The 18,678-nt window shown below is 39.2% G+C and overlaps 2 protein-coding genes across 45 annotated transcripts in view; one reads left to right on the top strand and one right to left on the bottom strand.

Moving 5' to 3' along the window:
• The window catches only part of neb (nebulin), a 297,385-nt gene extending 292,298 nt beyond the window's left edge, over positions 1-5,087 (top strand). For all 38 annotated transcript variants that reach the window (XM_087989288.1, XM_087989277.1, XM_087989285.1 and 35 more), the window contains 3 exons: positions 33-179; positions 3,104-3,210; positions 4,219-5,087. In XM_087989288.1, coding sequence (XP_087845414.1) covers positions 33-179; positions 3,104-3,210; positions 4,219-4,392 — 428 coding nt within the window. In that variant the 3' untranslated portion in view covers positions 4,393-5,087. The remainder of the gene's footprint in view (positions 1-32; positions 180-3,103; positions 3,211-4,218) is intronic.
• Positions 5,088-11,427: 6,340 nt separating this feature from the next.
• The window catches only part of rif1 (replication timing regulatory factor 1), a 97,066-nt gene continuing 89,815 nt past the window's right edge, over positions 11,428-18,678 (bottom strand). For all 7 annotated transcript variants that reach the window (XM_087989272.1, XM_087989268.1, XM_087989269.1 and 4 more), the window contains exons 32-36: positions 17,555-17,632; positions 16,211-16,326; positions 15,629-15,782; positions 13,733-13,841; positions 11,428-12,616 (exon numbers count right to left, since the gene is read on the bottom strand). In XM_087989272.1, coding sequence (XP_087845398.1) covers positions 12,402-12,616; positions 13,733-13,841; positions 15,629-15,782; positions 16,211-16,326; positions 17,555-17,632 — 672 coding nt within the window. In that variant the 3' untranslated portion in view covers positions 11,428-12,401. The remainder of the gene's footprint in view (positions 12,617-13,732; positions 13,842-15,628; positions 15,783-16,210; positions 16,327-17,554; positions 17,633-18,678) is intronic.

The raw sequence follows: 18,678 nt of genomic DNA, 5'->3' as shown, positions 1-18,678 counted from the left end.
TCATTCACTTACTCCAATGTTCTTGTTTCCAGTTCAAGCCCAGCGTCGCAGCCGGGAGCACTCACGCTCTGCTAGCGCTCTGAGCCTGAGTGGCGGAGATGAGAAATCAGAACCTTCTGAACCTGACCAGACCATTACTTATTATAATGGAAACAACTTCTTCCAGACAACCGCCACTAGTTTGTGACCAATTTACTTGATTTTAGTACCACAGTACTTGGAAAATGTTGCAAGCCATTTATTCCCTTGTTTAATGCTCTTCCTTTAGTTGAAACTCTTAAAACCTGGCGATGAGTTATAATGTGTTACAAACCAGAAGAAAGCTTCCCATATTAAACATACAACATAACTCATTAGATTGAAGGCTGGGAGAAGGGACAGGAGACTCAGAGGAGATGTGGGGAAAGAAAACTTTTCACTCAGTGAGTGGTGGAATATCTGTAATGCACTGCCTGGGAAGGTAGTGGAGGCTGAAAACGTTAAAAAAAAATTTTGATTTGGAGATGCCGGTGTTGGACTGGGGTGTATAAAGTTAAAAATCACACAACACCAGGTTATAGTCCAACAGGTTTAATTGGAAGTGAAACTATCACTGTATTCTAACAGATGAAAGGCTTAACAGACAATCAATTCTTCAATGTATAATTTCAGTTACATCACACTGCAAATTTTTGCTATAAATTCTGTTACGATCGAGCCCTCCACAATCACCTGATGAAGGAGCGTCGCTCCGAAAGCTAGTGTGCTTCCAATTAAACCTGTTGGACTATAACCTGGTGTTGTGTGATTTTTTAAAAAAAATTTGGTTGACTACTTCAAAATATCATAACATTCAAAGATTTGGGACAAGTGCAGGAAATTGGGATTATCGCACCTTTACTGATAGTTACATCAGTGTAGACTCAAAGGCACCTTTCTGCACTGCATGAATCTATGAAACACCTAAGAAAGAAGATTGGTCTGGTTAGATTAGTACTTCCTAAGCCTTTTTTTATTCTGTAACTTCAATTCATGTCTTGATAATTGACCTAATTTGAGGTACTCACCCCCATTTGGTTAAAAATCACACAACACCAGGTTATCCTCCAACAGGTTTAATTGGAAGCACACTAGCTTTCGGCGCGCCACTCCTTCATCAGGTGGTTGTGGAGGACACAGTTGTAAGGCACAGAATTTATAGCAATTTATAACAATTGTGTCCTCCACAACCACCTGATGAAGGAGCGGCACTCCGAAAGCTAGTGCTTCCAATTAAACCTGTTGGACTATAACCTAGTGTTGTGTGATTTTTAACTTTGTAAACCCCAGTCCAACACCGGCATCTCTAAATCATGACCCCTATTTGGGGAAGCCTTGGCTCTTGGGTGCACTTGTATATCATTTGACAGAGAAAATTTGGCAACTTGACAGACAATCCTATGAACGACAGTTTTCCCCATATACTCCTTGATGACAGTGATAATTCACTTCTTAACCAATGTCAAGAATGAGATTGTATCTTAGATGCTCGGAAGCTTCCAAACATCAGAGATGTTTAGGTTTCAGTGGCAAATATATTGACAGAAGTTTACAAAATTATGGGGGACATGGATAGAATGGACAGTCGGAGTCTTCTTCCCAGGGTAGAAATGTCAATTACTAGGGGACATAGGTTTAGGATAAAAGGTGGTTAAGTTTGAAGGTGGTGAGAGAGGCAGGATTTTCACACACAGGTGGTAAGTGCCTGTAATTCACTGCCAGGTAATGGTGGATGTGCTTACAGTAGCAACATTTATGAGGCATCTTGCCAGATATGAATAGGCAGGGAATGGAAGGATAAGGACCACGTACAGACAAAATATTTTGATTAAGGCACCACGTGTCAGCGCAGTCTTGATGGACCAAAGGGCCAGTTCCTATTCTATACTGTTCTTTGTTCTAATGGAGATGAAATGCATGAAGTTTGGATGTGACCATAGGAGGTATGGTTAGTAGGTTTGCAGATGACACCAAAATTGATGGTATAGTGGATAGCAAAGGTGGTTACCTCAGAGTATAATGGGACCTTGACCAGATGAGCCAATGAGCAAAGAAGTGGCAAATGGAATTTAATTTAGACAAACGTGAGATGTTGCATTTTGATAAGGCAAATCAAGGCATGACTATGGTATGGTCTTGGGGAGTGCTGCCAAAGAAAGGGACCTAGGAATGTAAGTGTAAGTGCATAGTTCCTTGAAAGTACAGTCGCAGGTAGATAAGGTGGTGAAGGTAGTGTTTGGCTCATTGCCTTTATTAGTCAACTCCTATAGGAGTTGGGATATCATGCTAGGGCTGTGCAGGACATTGGTTAGGCCACTTTTAGAATACTGTGTTCAGTTCTGGTCTCCCTGTTATAGGAAAGATGTGACTTGAAAGGGTTCAGAAAAGATTTACAAGAATTGGAGGGTTTGAGCCAAAGCGAGAGGCTGAATAGGCTGGGCCTGTTTTCCCTGGAGGCTGAGGGGTGACCTTATAGAGGTTTATAAAATCATGAGGGGCATGGATAGGGTGAATAGCCAAGGTCTTTTTACCAAAGTAGGGGAGTCCAAAAGTAGAGGGCAGAGGTTGAGGTGAGAGGGCAAAGATTTAAAAAGGGAGCTGAGGGGCAACTTTTTCACACAGAGGGTGGTGTGTGAATGTAATGAACTGCCAGAGGAAATGGTGGAAGCTGGCACAATTACAACATTTTAAAGTCACCTGGATGGATATATAAATAGGAAGGGTTTGGAGGGATAGGGGCCAAATGCTGACAAATGGGACTAGATTAATTTAGAATATCTAGTCAGTTTGGATGAGTTAGACTGAAGCATCTGTTTCTGCGTTGTTTAACTGACAACTAAAATCTAGATTTATAGAATCAGTTAGTTCACTACACTTAGGTGTGGACTAGGCCTTTGCAATTGAAATGTTTCCAGGTAACTGGAAAGGTTTGCAATTGTAAATCTCTTTTCTAAAAAGAAAATGCAGAATGGTACATCTTGAACTGCAGCTGAAATAATTATTTAAAAGCTGCCTATCAAAGAAACTATTTGTGCATTAATTGGCATCAGTTTTCTAACACAGATTTTTTTCTGGTTTATTCTAGGCTACCAACACACCAAAACCACTGTCCTGCCACAGCAGAGATCATCCTCTGTTGCTACACAGCAGACCACAGTGTCATCCATTCCCTCTCACCCTTCAACAACTGGCGTAAGTGGCTGATGCATCAAACCTAAATTTACATTGCACAGCAAATAATATGGTAGTGATGAAGTAGTCTCATGCAAACTTAAGTACTTTCAACTCTTAGAAGTTACATGTGGTTTTCTGGTCAGTCATGATGTGATTGTGCTGTTCTTACGAGAGTATGGCATACTATTCCTAGGTGTTTCCTAAATCAACCAAGAGATGTTTGCTATCGCCAAAGAGAATGGAAGCTCTGCTTGTACACACTCTTTGCTATGAAAATACATTAGAGTGTTCAGCTGTGCTTTACCATAAACAACTGTGTTGAGAATAAATGCACATAAGCACATTACCGTACAAACCACCTATTATCTTAAGCGATTTATCATCATGGGATTTGCTCTTTCATAATTGAGGTGGTATACCAGTCATCATTCCCAAATTACAGGAGGATTATCTTTTCTGCCAACTGTCGTCAAATTTTCAGATTCCTTTCAGAATTGACCAAAAAGCAGTACTATTCATTGGAAACCAAATGTGAGTTTAAAACATTTCTTAGAATCACAGTTGAATCTTGCCCCTCCTATGATACATGTCCAATTCAGAGAGGTTAACGGCATAGTAAAATGAGAACTTTGACAATGCTTTTCTTTCCAGCCCGAGAATATAAAACCCAATCTTAAGAGCCGCTCTAGCGATGAACTGATCAAAAAAGATCAGTACTAGGATCATGCAATTTTCTCAAAGTCATGGAGCTCTGCACAACACCACCAACTTCAAAGTTGTTGAGCAGTGACAGTATGTGATATTACATAATCTCCTTGATTATGTAATATCACATACTTTGTCTCTAACTCCCACCTGAAACAATATTTTCTTAGTAGCCATGATGCCAGGATCTTATTGTCTGCTTCTCCTGCTGACTTACTATACTTCAACACATTTTCTACTATAATGAGGTTATATCAACAATTTGTGCAGCTCAGTCGCAACTACAGACCACATTATCTGAATTCATTTATTTTTCCACAGAAAACCTACCGTGCCATATATGATTATTCAGCAGCTGATGCAGATGAAGTCTCTTTCAAAGATGGTGACGTCCTTATGAATGTGCAGTCCATTGATGAAGGATGGATGTACGGTACTGTGCAAAGGACTGGGATGACAGGCATGTTGCCAGCCAACTATGTAGATGCTATCTAAGTTACATCAATTCTTCCGTAGAGACTTCCCACAGTCCCCTCCTAAAACAAAAACACAAGTTACAAGTAAAACCATAAAACCATAATTTGATATTTTCAAATGGAATTTAATTTCTTACAGGACAAAAACATTCTCCCATTGTCCATCCAACTCTTATTAACCCATGTTACAAGACATGATAAGTCCTAGGCACATACAAAGACAAAGTGGTGCCTAAGTTGTTCACTGGTATAACTGGTACTTCTGCTGTATTGAAACTAGTAAATAGTGTTCCGATTCTTTTCACCAACATTTAACTCTACAGACCATTTAACTTGTATTCAGAGATGTACTCCATATGTTATATCCAAACTAAACCATTTGGTCTCATCTGATGTAGGAAAATGTATTATCTAACATAACTTGCTCATGACAAATGTGAGATCAGTACAACTCTACTTAATCAACTATAATATTGTTTCTGTATCCTGACAAATGTGTAGTTAGTATGCAAATTCATTACAAGAGCTTTAAAAAACAGGTTGCTACTGAAAGACTTGATTTTCATAACTGGAGACCCTTTTGATGGAGGTTATTAAGGAACTTGATAGCCTCCCTACTTCACTGCTCAAGGTGAACTTGTACATGTATTGTCTGTTTTCTCAACACCAGATAACTAGCTGTGGGGTCAAATAAAGCTCAGTTTCTGCAAAACATTTCCAATTGTGGTCATTTTAAAAATGAATACATTGCAGTATTGGAATATCAGTTTTATCTGAAATTTCTAGTTTTCATTTCTCTCGGAGATCTGATACTACCAAAGGTGAGGTGATGGTGCAATAATGTTGTCACAGGATTAGTAATTTAGTAACCCAGGTAATGTTCTAGGAATCCACTCAACAGATGGAATTTGTATTCAATAAAAATTTGGAATTAGATTCATTCACTTAATGACCATAAAACCATTGTCAATTGTCATGAAAATCCATCTAGTTTACTAATGTCTTCAGTGTCCTTACTTGGTCTGCCCAGCCTGGGACTCCAGACCCACAGTAGTATGGTTGACTCTTAACCAGCACTCATATTGACCTGACAACCACTCAGTTGAATCAACTGTTAAAACAAAAATTAAACCACACAAATCATTTGTCAACAACTGAAGCACAGTGGCTCAATGGTTAGCACTGCTGCCTCACAGCACCAGGGACCCAGGTTCAATTCCATCCTTTCACAATGTGTGGGTTTCCTCCTGCAGCCCAAAGACATGCAGGTTAGGAGGATTGGTTATGCTAAATTGCTCAGTGCCCAGGGCTGTGTAGGTTAGATAGATGGGCCATGGGAAATGCAAGATTACAGGGATAAAGGAGGGCAGTGAGTCTGGGTGGGATGCTTTCTCCAGAGAGCCAGTGTGGACTTGTTGGGCTGAATGGCTTCCCCCTCCCCGGTGTAGGAATTCTGATTAAATGACAATGGTAAACTTAGCTCTGTTGATTGTGCAAAGTTGGTTCTTCCCAACATCTGAGGGCTATCATTGCAATCTCACTGATAAGTCAAACACCAACCTGTCTTTCATACTCTCAATTATACCTTGCACACAATGTCCCAGACTATATAATCCTTATCGTGGGGTCTGGCCTATCCCAAAGGCAGAGGTGACAGCAGAGTGGTTATACATATTACAAGGGAGTTGCACTGGGAGTTCAACATTGGACCCCAAATAGTCTTGTGGCATCAGGTAAAACATGAAACCTCCTGATGATCACATAACCCATTTCTCATTTATGGATCAATGTTCCTCCATGTTGAGCAATACTGAAAGTGGAAAGGGTGCATAATATATTCTGGTGGACATTGAAGTCATCGACCCAATGAGTGTCTCAACAACACTATTGACCGAAATGGTCAAGTCCTCAAGGATCTAGCTGTTAGACTGGGTCCGTGACAGCTCGTGAGGAAAACAATAAGAGCAAAAAACAAACTTTACCTCATTCTTATCACTCTGCATGTACAGGTGTATCTGTCCAATAGTATTGGTAATAGTGGCCACAACATAGTCTGTATGGGGATGACAGTCATCACATTGAGGATATCCTCCATCATTGTATCACAGCGCTAAATGGAATATACATTGAACAGAACTAGGAACTCAAGACTGGCATCCACTAGGCATTGTGGGCCATCATCAGCAATAGAATTGTACTTAACCACAATCTGCAACCTCCTGGTCTAGCATTTTTCCCACTTTACCATTAAGTCACGGTATCAACCTTGGTTCAACGGAGTGTGTGCAGGAGGGCATGCCAGAAGTAGCACCTGGCATATCTAAAAATAAAGCATTAATGCAGTGAAGCGACAAAGCAGCAGGACTTATGTGCTGAATAGCAACTCTTCATCATAGATAAGATAGTTGTGGAATTGCTCAGCTAAGTTCCACCGTCTGGCTGCACCTAGTTGCGAATGGTATTTGACAATAAAACAACACACCAGAAGAGAAAGCTCCACAAATATCCCCCTTAATGATGGTGCAAGAGAGAAGACTGAAGCATTTGCAACAATCTTCAGCCTGATGCGCCATGCCAATAATCCACCTCTATTCCTCCAGAGATTCCCAGCATCAAGAGATGCCAGTCTTCGGCCAATTCGATTCACTGCACATATCAGTAAATGGTTGGAGGCACTGAATACCACAAAAGCTATGGATCCTGACAACATACCAGCAATAGCATTAAAAATGCAACATCCAGAACTGAGCACATTCATGACCAGGCTGTTCCAATACAGCTACAACACAGGCAATTTACCCAAACATATGGAAAATTGTTGATATGTCTTATACACAAAAAGCAGGGCAAAACCAAAACAGTTACCACTCCATCAGTCTACTCGATTACAAATTGATGAGTGCATTATTAACAGTGTTATCAAGCAGCATTTGCTTAGCAATAACCTGTGCAGAGTTTAGCTTAAGCTACACCTAAGCCAACCAGCTCCTGATCCCATCACAGACACTTAGCATCAAGGTGCCCTAGCAAAACTGCAATCAATGACCTCCAGTTGAGTGTCATACCTCGGACAAGGAAGATGATCAGGTTGTTGGAGGTCAGTTAACTAAGCTCCAGGACATCTCTGCAAGAGCTCAGCACAAACTTCTTCGACAGCTTCATCAACAATCCCTCCCGTATAAAGTCAGAAATGGGGACATTTGCTGATGAGTGAAGAATGTTCAACACCATTCACAACGGAGTCAGAGATGTACAGCACAGAACCTGACCCTTCAGTCTAACTCCTCCATGCCAACCAGATATCCGAACCTAATCTAGTCCCATATCCCTCGAAACCTTTCCTATTCATAGACCGATCCAGATGCCTTTTAAATGTTGTACTTGTACTAGCCATCACCACTTCCTCTGGCAGCTCATTCTATACATACATCACCCTCTGTATGAAAATGTTGCTGCTTAGGTCCCTTTTAAATCTTTCCCCTCTCACCCTAAACCTATGCCTTCTAGTTCTGGACTCCTGCACCCCAGGGGAAAAAAAAACTTTGTTATTTACCCTATTCGTGCCCCTCATGATTTTTCTCAGCCGCTATAAGGTCACCCCTCAGCCTCTGACAGTCCAGGGTAAACACCCCAGCTTATCCAACCTCTCGCTATAGCTCAAATCTTCCAACCCTGACAACATCCTTGTAAATCTTTCCTGAACCCTTTCAAGTTTCACAACATCCTTTCGATTGGAGACGAGGATTGCACACAATATTCCGAATTTGGCCTAAACAATGTCCTGTAAAGCCGCAATATGACCTCCCAACTCCTATACTCAATGCTCTGACTAATAAAGGAAAGCATGCTAAATGCCTCCTTCACTATCCTATCAACTGTGACTCCACTTTCAGGGAACTATGAACCTGCACTCAGCAACAATCCCTAGGACCTTACCATTAAGTGTACAAGTCCTGCTCTCATTTGCCTTTCCAAAATGCAGCCCCTCACAGTTATCTAAATTAAACTCCATCTGCCACTCCTCAGCCCACTGGCCCATCTGATCAAGATCCCATTGTACTCGGAAGTAAACTTCTTTGCAGTCCACTGCACTTTCAATTTTGGAGTCATCTGCAAACTTAGTAACTATACTTTCTACGTTCACTTCCAAATCCTTTATATAAATGACAAAAAGCAATGGACTCAGCACTGACTCTTGAGGCACACCACTGGTCACAGGCCTCCAGTCTAAAAGGCAACCCTCCATGTCTTCTACCCTCGAGCCAGTTCTGTAACCAAATAGCTAGTTCTCCCCATATTCCATGAGATCTAACCTTGCTAACCAGTCTTAGATACTAAAACAGTCCAAATTCGAATGCAGCAACAGCTGGACAATATTCAGACTCTCTCGCTTCTGAATCTGCCTTTTCATTACCACACTTTATTGACTGACTTCTCCAGCATCCCCCAGTCTGACTCGAGATTGGGATACAGACAGACTCTAACCTCACATCTTTAATATATTGTCTGAGCTGAGATGAAACTCTTTTTTAAAAAATAAAACCTTAACTTATCTCGAGAATGTGACTTAAAAGTAGTTCTGGGATTTACAGATGAATAAACCAAACCTGCAACCCATTCTAAAAGATGAAAGACTTAACACCAATCTAGATTTGTTCAATATCTCGTTTCAGTTGCATTACACTGTAATCCAATGCTACAAATTCTGTTTTATGATCCTGCTCCACCACTACCTGACGAAGGAGCTGCACTCTGAAAGCTAGTACTTCCAAATAAACCTGGTATTGTGATTTTTAACTTTGCCCAACTGAGTCCAACACCGGCACCTCCACAACCTAATATCCAGGTAAATGCACAAATGCAAGGTAATGACCATCTCTAACAAGACAGAACCACTGTACTTTGACATTCAGTGGCATTAGATTAGATTACTTACAGTATGGAAACAGCTCCTTCGGCCCAACAAGTCCATACCGACCCGCCGAAGCGCACCCACCCAGACCCATTCCCCTACATTTACCCCTGCACCTAACACTACAGGCAATTTAGCATGGCCAATTCACCTAACCTGCACATTTTTGGACTGTGGACTATAACTTAATCCTCCACTATCAATATCTTGGGGTTGCTGTTGACCAGAAACTAAATTGGGCTAGCCATATAGGTAGCAACTATAAAGGGTATGTCAGAGGCAAAGCAAGCAAGCAACACACTTTCCGACCACTCAAAGCCTGCCCACTATCTACAAGGAACAAAACAGGAGTGTAATGGAATATTCCCCACATCTCATGAATAATAAAATAAAAACAGGGACACCAGAAACTAGGCCACAGTAAGATCAGCTATTATCTTAATGTATGGAGGCAGCTTTAGGGGTCAGAAAGCCTACTCCTGCATCTTATATTCTTAGAAGAATATTTGGCAATATTTTTGACAAAGTGATTGTTCTAGGAATGGATCTTCAGTTTACATTTGGGTTAATTCAGAGCCCACACACCATGCTCACCATCTGTAAAGTATGGCTCAAGACACTCAATACATGCTAAAAATAGTCAAGTGTGCCTTTCTTTTCTCAAACCTCAACAGATATCCTAACTACATACCCAACTCCCTTCTTTCTGTATCCTGAAATGCCATAATTCATGCTAAACCAAGCGGACAGATGAAGTTCTGCAACTAGGCTTCCCCTATCCTGCAGGCATACAAATATAGCCAGTCGGCTAATATGATGAAGCTACCCAATACTGAAGGCTTTGATAGAAACATTAACCTTTTTAAATATTGATCTACGAGTTGCATATTTCCAGCATACTTTGCTTTTATTAGCATTGTAAGTGCTGGAGAACGTCAATTTCCCAGAAATTCCTAATAAGGTCAGACCATGCTTTTTATACAAAGATGGACACATTTTGCTTAAAAAAAAAAAGTTAAAGGTAACTGAACTATTCAGATTACATCTGTTGCTCAAGTTACAGTGAAAACTAAAAATCATTGATTTCCATAGAAAACAAATTTAATTCCACTTGTTACACATCCACTTCAATAGATACTCATGGTGGAGTCTTCTCAACAAAATCTGAATTCATCGTACAAAAATTAAATTCCCATTGTACAAGATGGATGGGAAGGAGCTTGCATTTCACTAATGACATCAATGACTGATGTCCCATAAAATACTTCACAACCAATTCAGTTTAGCTTTTAAACAGGTAACTGTAAACTATAAAAAATGTGGCTAAAAGTTTTAAAATAGTGCCACAGTACATCCACTTAGAAGATGGAGAATCCATAATAACAGTTCATCCAAAAGACACCATCACTAACAGCGCAGCAAAATTACCAGAATGAGCCCATATTGACATTGGAATGGTTTTTGAATTCATAACTTTCTAATACTGGAGGTAGGATAGTGATCACTAACAAACCTTGATTCTAGTTATTTATTATATTCTAGACAAGTGTGGATACATTTTCCCCATATTGCTTATCATTTGTTTTCAACACAGATATTACTGCCAATCAAATAGAATTTATTGCCCTACTCTGACTGCTTTCAAGCTAATGTTAAGCTTTATTAAACTACTGTAGCCTGTAATGAAGGTATTCATACAGAGCTCTCAGGACTATTCCCAGCTATGATGCAGGAACTGCATTATAAGTCCAAGTCAGGGCAGAGAGAGATATGAAGGAGATGTTCCCACAAAAGTCTTTTATTTTTTAAAGAAAATTTTGATGATGCTTTCAGAGTAATGGCAAGTTGTGGCAGATTTGGAACTAGAATGCTGTCAAAAATATTTTTGCACTGATATGCAGGCTCAGACGAGTGCCCTCCAATATTCAAACCATTGCAGAGATTTCGGCTTTGGCACTGGACGGTCAAATACATCGTTAATATTATTGCCATCACGTGTACCTCTGGAACTCAACTCCAAGGCTATTTTTTTCACCAAAAAAAAAAACAAGGCTGCAATTCAAATTTGTGAAGAGGTCTTGAGCCAAGCAGTCCTAGCAAAACAACCAAACTGAGCAGTGAGCAAAGTAAGCCAACTAAACACAAGATTTCAATTCCTTTTATTTGTACAAGAATGAGTATCGTGGTGAGCTCAAACACAGCTTTAATAATTAAAAAAAAAGTGCAGCTCTGATTCCATTTCTGTGCACTGATTTACCCTGGCATCTATAAACAAGGTCAAGTAATGGCCAGAGATACAGAATTAGCAGCAATATTTCACTGCAAATTCCATTGACAAAAAACGCCATTTGGTAAAACATTATAATTTATCACAAAATTATTTTCCTTACAGGAAATTTTATTCTTTTAAAAACTAGTTTTACCAATTTACATAGCATGAATGAGTCTCTCAAATGAAAGCTCCATGTGTGGTCCTCTTCCTGCATAGATTCTGCCATCCTGTTTTTAAAAATGATCATTTTCACCGAGTGAGACCCTCTCCAGTTACCAGCACCTTATTTGCTTTTATGTAAAGAAATCCATCAAAATAAGACTAGGAGTTTTGGTTTACATTTTTGTTTTAGAAAATTAATTCTTAATCTCTGAACAAAATTCCTTTCAACCTCATTCTTTAAATATAAAATCCCTCCATATATCCTTCAGGGAAGCCAGTCTCCCATGATTTTGGCATAGCTGGTGACATCCACTCTGGATCAGCCAGAAGGAATGAGTTCTCCAGAACAGGTAGTGCACATTGCTGAATTGTTACTCCCATTCTGACCAGGCCACTTATTGCTGTATTTTAACCAGAACACCTCCACAAGAGGAGGACAGATGGGTTTGAGCAGCAGACAAGACTGCAATTCAAATTCTTAATCCTTTAAGGTAGAGGGAAAGGCTCAGGTTAGAGCAGCTGGATGTTAACGAAGGGGAAAATTACACCAATCTGAAAGAATGTGGCAAATTATCAAAAGGTAAGAAGAGATTAAGTCCATTGTGAAGAGAAAATAGTGCGAGGGAGTCAATAATCTCTATTCTTTTGGTTGTACTTTCCCAGTCCAAGTGACTTAGAAACATCAGTCAGCAGCTTCATGTGGAGGTGACCTCCAGCGAGACCGTAGATTTCCCATGATACAGTTCATCATGCTGCTCAGTTGTTGATGCATTGCAAAGAGTTGACTCCCGGAGTGTTCATTCAAGTTCTCAGAGAAAAACCGAGCAGAAAGGGCATTAACCTCAGAAACCAGAGCTGTAGAAGGAGTAGTGGCAGATGGCCCAGGTTCAACTAAATCTGAAAGAATACAAAAGGCCAGGTCAATACAGCTTTCATATTAAAACACACAACACATAATTAAGCTATGGGCAAAAAGCAGATAAGCTTTTAAATGACCATTATTCAGATTGGACAGTTGTCAAAGGATTGGAGTGTGAGAACTATTGGAATGGCACGAAGGATAGATGGAGTTCAGTGAGAGAGACTGGACAAGCTGGAATTACTCTGCTTACAACAGAAGTTAAAAGGAACTTTGATAAAGATGCTAAAGTCATGAATAATTGCTGTCACTAACAGAATGTGAGCTTTGAGCATTCCTTTTGTAGAAGTTTAAAGTTTGAGTCTCAGCAGTGGGACTGGACTTAATCCTAGTCACAATGAGTTTCACCAATTACACTATGAAAAACTGTCAACGTCCTTCTTTATAAAAAGATTTAATTTAAAAAGAAATATTCATGGGATGAAGACATTGCTGGCAAGGCCAGTATTTACTGCCCATCGCTAATTGAGGGCAATTAACCACATTGCTGTGGATCTGAAGTCACATGTAGGTCAGACCAGGTAAGGATGTCCATTTCCTTCCCCAAAGAACATTAGTGAAACAGATGGGTTTTTCCAACAGTCAATTCATGGTCATAATTAGATTCTTAATTCCAGATTTTTATTGAATTCAAATTCCACCATCTGCTGTGATGGATTTTAACCTGGGTCCCCAGAATATTATCCTAGTCTCCAGACTAACAGTCGAGCGATAATACCACTAAACCACCACCTCCCCATTTTTCCCATGTAAACCTGTGAATGGAATTTCTTTTGTGGGTTTGCAGCAACTGCTAAGTTGTTTTTAAAACATGGTCAGTTGGTCATGCTAGATAAGTCATGGGGTTGAGATTGTTCTCCCTTAAAGATTGTAGATTTAAGATAATTCATTCAGCATGGCTGACCCAAATCCAGATCTGGAAAGTGAAATCCCACGGTCTCACCCAGTCTTATTCTAAATGGCTCTGGGATACAGATTCTTAACTCAACACTTCAGTTTAAAAGCATAAATAAGTATAAGTTTTAAAGTGGATTTTAAAAATTTTTAAAAATTTATTTAATGAAGAGATCCAATTGAGACAGCTTTAATTTTACCTGTTGCTAGCTTCTCATCATCAGCATTGGAGTAACTGCTGTCCTCCATCCCATTTACTATCTTGTCATTTTCAAACACATTATCTTCATCTAAACCAAGGGATTTCTTCTGAAACAGAAAAAGAAAACACTTAGTACAGAACTACAAACCATTCTTCTAATCTAAAATGCAAATCAGAGCTGAAAAATAATGAATTCAAAAATAGTAATATTGTTTTATTCTGGAAATATTTATTAGCCATGAAGATGAACTAATCAAGTTAAAAAAATTGAAGCCATTCAAAAGCCCTGTTTAAACCAGAGGTTCACTGGATATGTTTCTAAGTATTAATGTACTGAGACTTCTGCTACCTGTACAAACTCTCAATTGTCTATCAACCCATTCTTTTCCAAAGTAGATTGGTTCCTAGTTGATGGCGTCAAAATTAGGAATAATTGATATTCACTTTTAATTTCTTCAGGCCTGCCAATTTCTACAACATTCACTCCTCTAACCTCACAAATCCTCCATAAGTAAATATTTCTCCGAATTCAGCACCTTTTGCATTATGCCTGTTTGCTTTCAGCTATACCAGACAGGCAGAAGGCTGGAAGAACACAGCAAGCCATCAGCATCAGGTGGCACAGAAGTCGATGTTTCAGGTGTAATCCATCTTAAGGACTCAGCTATAAACAGTTCCCCTGCCGTCCCACTTTTAAGTATCCTTTTAATACCCACAGTTTGCTTTGCTGACAACTACAATATCCAAAGAAAGTTCTTCAGAAAGATCAAGCTAACCCTGTGCTGCTGCTTTCTTCATTACTGAGGAGTGTTTAAAATCAGGCATCAAGTCAAGGGGATGCCTTGGCATTCAGCAGTAGGGATGTCAGGAAGATAGGCATGTAATTACAGAAAACCAGAAAAATTAAAAACATTTTTTAAAATCAATCATGGGTTGGGCATTGTGTAAGGCCAACATTTGCAGCCCATCCCTAAATGGTCTTGAACTTATCGACTTGCTAGGTCACTTCAGAGGGCAGTTAAGAGTGCTATGGATCTGCAATCACATGGAGCACAGGTGAGGTAAAGGTGGCAGATTGCCCTCCCTTAAGTGCAAGAGTGAAGCGATGGGACTTTACAAAAAAAAACCCAATGACCATCGTCATAGTCATCATTATGGAGACTTGTTTTTAATTTCAGATTTATTAACTGAATTCAAATTTCACCAGCTGCCATGGAGGATGTGAACATGTCCCCAGAGCATTCATGATGACTTTTGAATTACAAGTCTTTTACTATTACCATGATGCCACAATTGCCAAACCTTGGTATTCATGCCTCCTCAGAGCCCTTGGGTTGCTAACCAAGACTTGGTATCACAATCAGCCAATAAAAGAAACAAGAATCACATTCCCCAATTCTAGAACTGCTTCCAATGGTTCAAGTGTCAAGAATGAGATATCACTAATTTAAGGCGATTGGCAAAAGAATCAATGAAATAGGAGCAAACAAAACCTTTAAATTAAAAATAAAACTGCATGTAAATTCAATCATGACATTCAAATGGGAATTGGAGTAGGTACCTGGAAGGAAAAGAAAATGCTATGACACTGGCAAAGGGCAGGAGAGTGGGACTGTTATATTGATTTCGCAGAGAACTAACATGGATTCAATAAGCCAAATGACCTTTTCTGTATACCATAACCACACCATCATTCCAACATGGAAAAGTACTTTGAATAAAATGAAATATTAATCATGGAAACAGTACTATTAGCAAATTTTTTTTTAAATATTCTGGAGTAAGTTTATGAACACAACTTGACGACTTGCATCAGTTTATCATGCATAAATAGCTGATCTTTAGTAAAGTCGAAGTTCAGATAGGACTTATCGATTTACAGGAAATAACTCACTTGCTGCTCGTAGAAGGATTTGAGAGCCTTTTTTACAACAAAGACTTTTGGAGAACGGATTGGAAGCAACTTAATTTCAGCTGCTGTAAGCGAGCTCAGGTCACCAATTGTCTTGATATTTTTAGCTCTTACAAGCTGCCCCAAACCTCGGGCCCTAGTAGGAGGGAAAAAAAAAGTTTAGGTATAAATAAGAGACAGATTGCTTAGCAACATCTTGACTGACACCGACTAGAAGTTTGGTTGCATGCTTATTTTTTAGTAAAACTGCAAGTTTAAAACTGGAATTCAAGAGCAACATTTTAAAACATGGGTCTTGAAATGCAGAAGAAAGTGAGGACTGCAGATGCTGGAGATCAGAGCTGAAAATGTGTTGCTGGAAAAGCGCAGGTCAGGCAGCATTCAAGGAGCAGGAGAATCGACGTTTCGGGCATGAGCCCTTCTTCAGGGCTCCTGAAGAAGGGCTCATGCCCGAAACGTCGATTCTCCTGCTCCTTGGATGCTGCCTGACCTGCTGCGCTTTTCCAGCAACACATTTTCAGCTCTTGAAATGCAGGACAACTAAATGCATCAAAGTTTACTTACCACATGTTAGAAGCAAGCTGGGGTAGAATGGTTTCTACTGGTAAAGAGCAGCTGATCAAAGCTGGATACACACCAGCTGTAGACAAGGCCGTTGGTTCTTTGCTCATCTCGGAGATCTTGAGAATTAAAAAAAAAGTTTTATGTTTTAAGTACCATACTTTAATTCAATATTTTGTAAGTGGTATTATTCTGTTTAAATGGCCTCATCGTCCTCTACGCCATCTGAAAGGGAGAATTGTTCTATTCAGAAAAAAAACAACACTTTTTATTAAAACAAGTTGGAATCAAATCTAAAAATTGTTGTTTCCAGGTATTAGTCAAACCAGTGCTTTTCTGTGTCTTTAGCTTTGAAACACACTTCAGCAGAAATTGTAACTTACATATTTCTTTCACTTTAGTATAATGCGTACACTGCGAACAATACAGGCTGCTCTATGTTGTAGAGATCAAACATCAAGGATTTTATCTTCTTATTTACACATAAGTCAGCTGTGGGAGTCACAAGGAAGGTTGACATTTCTGGCCTATCATAATTGTCCATGAATTGAGTGAATTGTTGAGGGCAGTTAAGAGTCAACCACTTTGCTGTGGGTCTGGAGTCATATGCAGGTAAATTGGTAAGGATAATTAATGATTATATTTGTCATTAGACTAGTGTTTTTTATTTTCAGATTTTTTTTTTTTAAATTGAATTCAGATTGCTGTGGTTGGGTTCAACCTCAAATGTCCCAAGGATATTCAGCTTGGGGTTTTGGATTATTAGTCCAGCAGTCTTACCACTACATGACAGCTTTATGAAACACCTTGGCTCAGTCCATAACAACAATTCTGACCATTTTGTTGCCTGCCATTTTAACTTGTCACCTTACTTGCCCATTGAGGACTCAACACAAGTTCACCAATTCCAGACTTGAACCTCTTTCCCATTTTGTTTCCTTCAGCTTTGCAGATTTTAGTTTTACTCTCATGCAAGCTTTCAGATAACAGCTGCAAAATGCCATTCAAAGCTACTCCTCTGTTGTGTTTCTTAATTTAACTACCAGTCTTACCACATCATCCTTTGGAGCTGCACACCAGCTCTTATTTAATCTCTCCCAATTTATACTCTAATACTAATCCTGTTCGGCTGCTCTTTCTCCACTTCTCCTTTCACTTGCTTATAGAGAAAACCACTAACTCTACCCCGTTCTTAAGAAAAGATCATCGACCTTAAGCATTAACTGTCTCTCTCTGGATATGCTGCCGGTACTGTTCAATGCTTTGCATTTCAAATACGAAATGGAGAATACAAAGTAGTACATAGTGTAACTTAATCACATGATAACTAAATGGCCTTCAACTTACCAAACATTTCTTTGAACTTTTATAGCCAGAGCTGCGAGCACTTGGAGACAGAAAACCTTTTGTTGGAGTGGTATTGTACTGAACGAATTAAAAATACAAAATTGAAAGTCAACATAAATATAGCAACCCCAATGTTTCAATATACACTAAATAAAAAAATGAGCTAATACCATAAAGATCAAACATTTGTAAAATCGAAAAAGGCAGCACGAAACAAAACAAAGGAGTGCATGCATATAGTGCTGTTGACTGCCTTAAAACAGATCAAAGATTTTTAAAACGTTTTGAAAACAACAATTCTTATAACGTTGGCAATGTTGCAGGAATTTTGAATTTCTTTTCACTGGCAAGAGATAAATATTAGCTAGATACAGGGAGAAAACCCTGGTCCACTCTGGTGACTAAAGAAATCATGACAGCTTTCAGAGTAAAAGCCACCTTGATATATGTTATCTGAAAGATGATGCCTCAGTGCAAAATTCCCTCAGTACTACATTGAAATGCCAACTTATATTGCATGAGAATATTTAGAGTGGGACTTTAATCAACAACTCCCAGCTTCACAAAGATAATAATTGGAATTAACATACAATGATTATTTCTATTTGAAGGCAAAAAAGTCACAAAATGCGACAGGTTACCAGCAGACAATATGTTTCTGAATTATTTTGTAGTGATATTGCTAGTGAGCTAGATGTTGGCCAGGATACCAGAATGCTTCTGGTCTTCTTCAAACAGTTTCATGCATCTTGCATGCCAACTTGAATAACAGAAATACCTTAGTTTACCTTCTCATTCCAAACATGGCAATTGTGTTATTTGAACTTCCTCAGCCCTATAATGAAGAACCAGCTTAAAGTAGAACTTGAATGAGTGATTTAAAGTTAACCACTAAGTCAAACTAATCTCGGGTAAATTGAAAACATACTGGCTCAAACATACTGTCTTTCTTATACAAATGGCTTGAATTCAAAAACTCATTGTGCAAATAATTATGAGAATATGGAATTGGGTGAGCCAGTTCAGAAATGGCAATATGTAAGAAAATTCTCATGTCTTTTTCATCTAACAACTTTCTAACACAGCAAGTAACTGGATGCAAGAGACTGTTAATTTATTCATCC

Source organism: Chiloscyllium plagiosum, unplaced genomic scaffold (assembly GCF_037043375.1).
Source record: "Chiloscyllium plagiosum isolate Xiang-an unplaced genomic scaffold, Cpla_swu_hap1 HiC_scaffold_7, whole genome shotgun sequence".
Lineage (NCBI taxonomy): Eukaryota > Metazoa > Chordata > Chondrichthyes > Orectolobiformes > Hemiscylliidae > Chiloscyllium > Chiloscyllium plagiosum.
The sequence above is the reverse complement of the archived record's forward strand: the minus strand, read 5'-3'. Positions and strand labels throughout refer to the sequence as shown.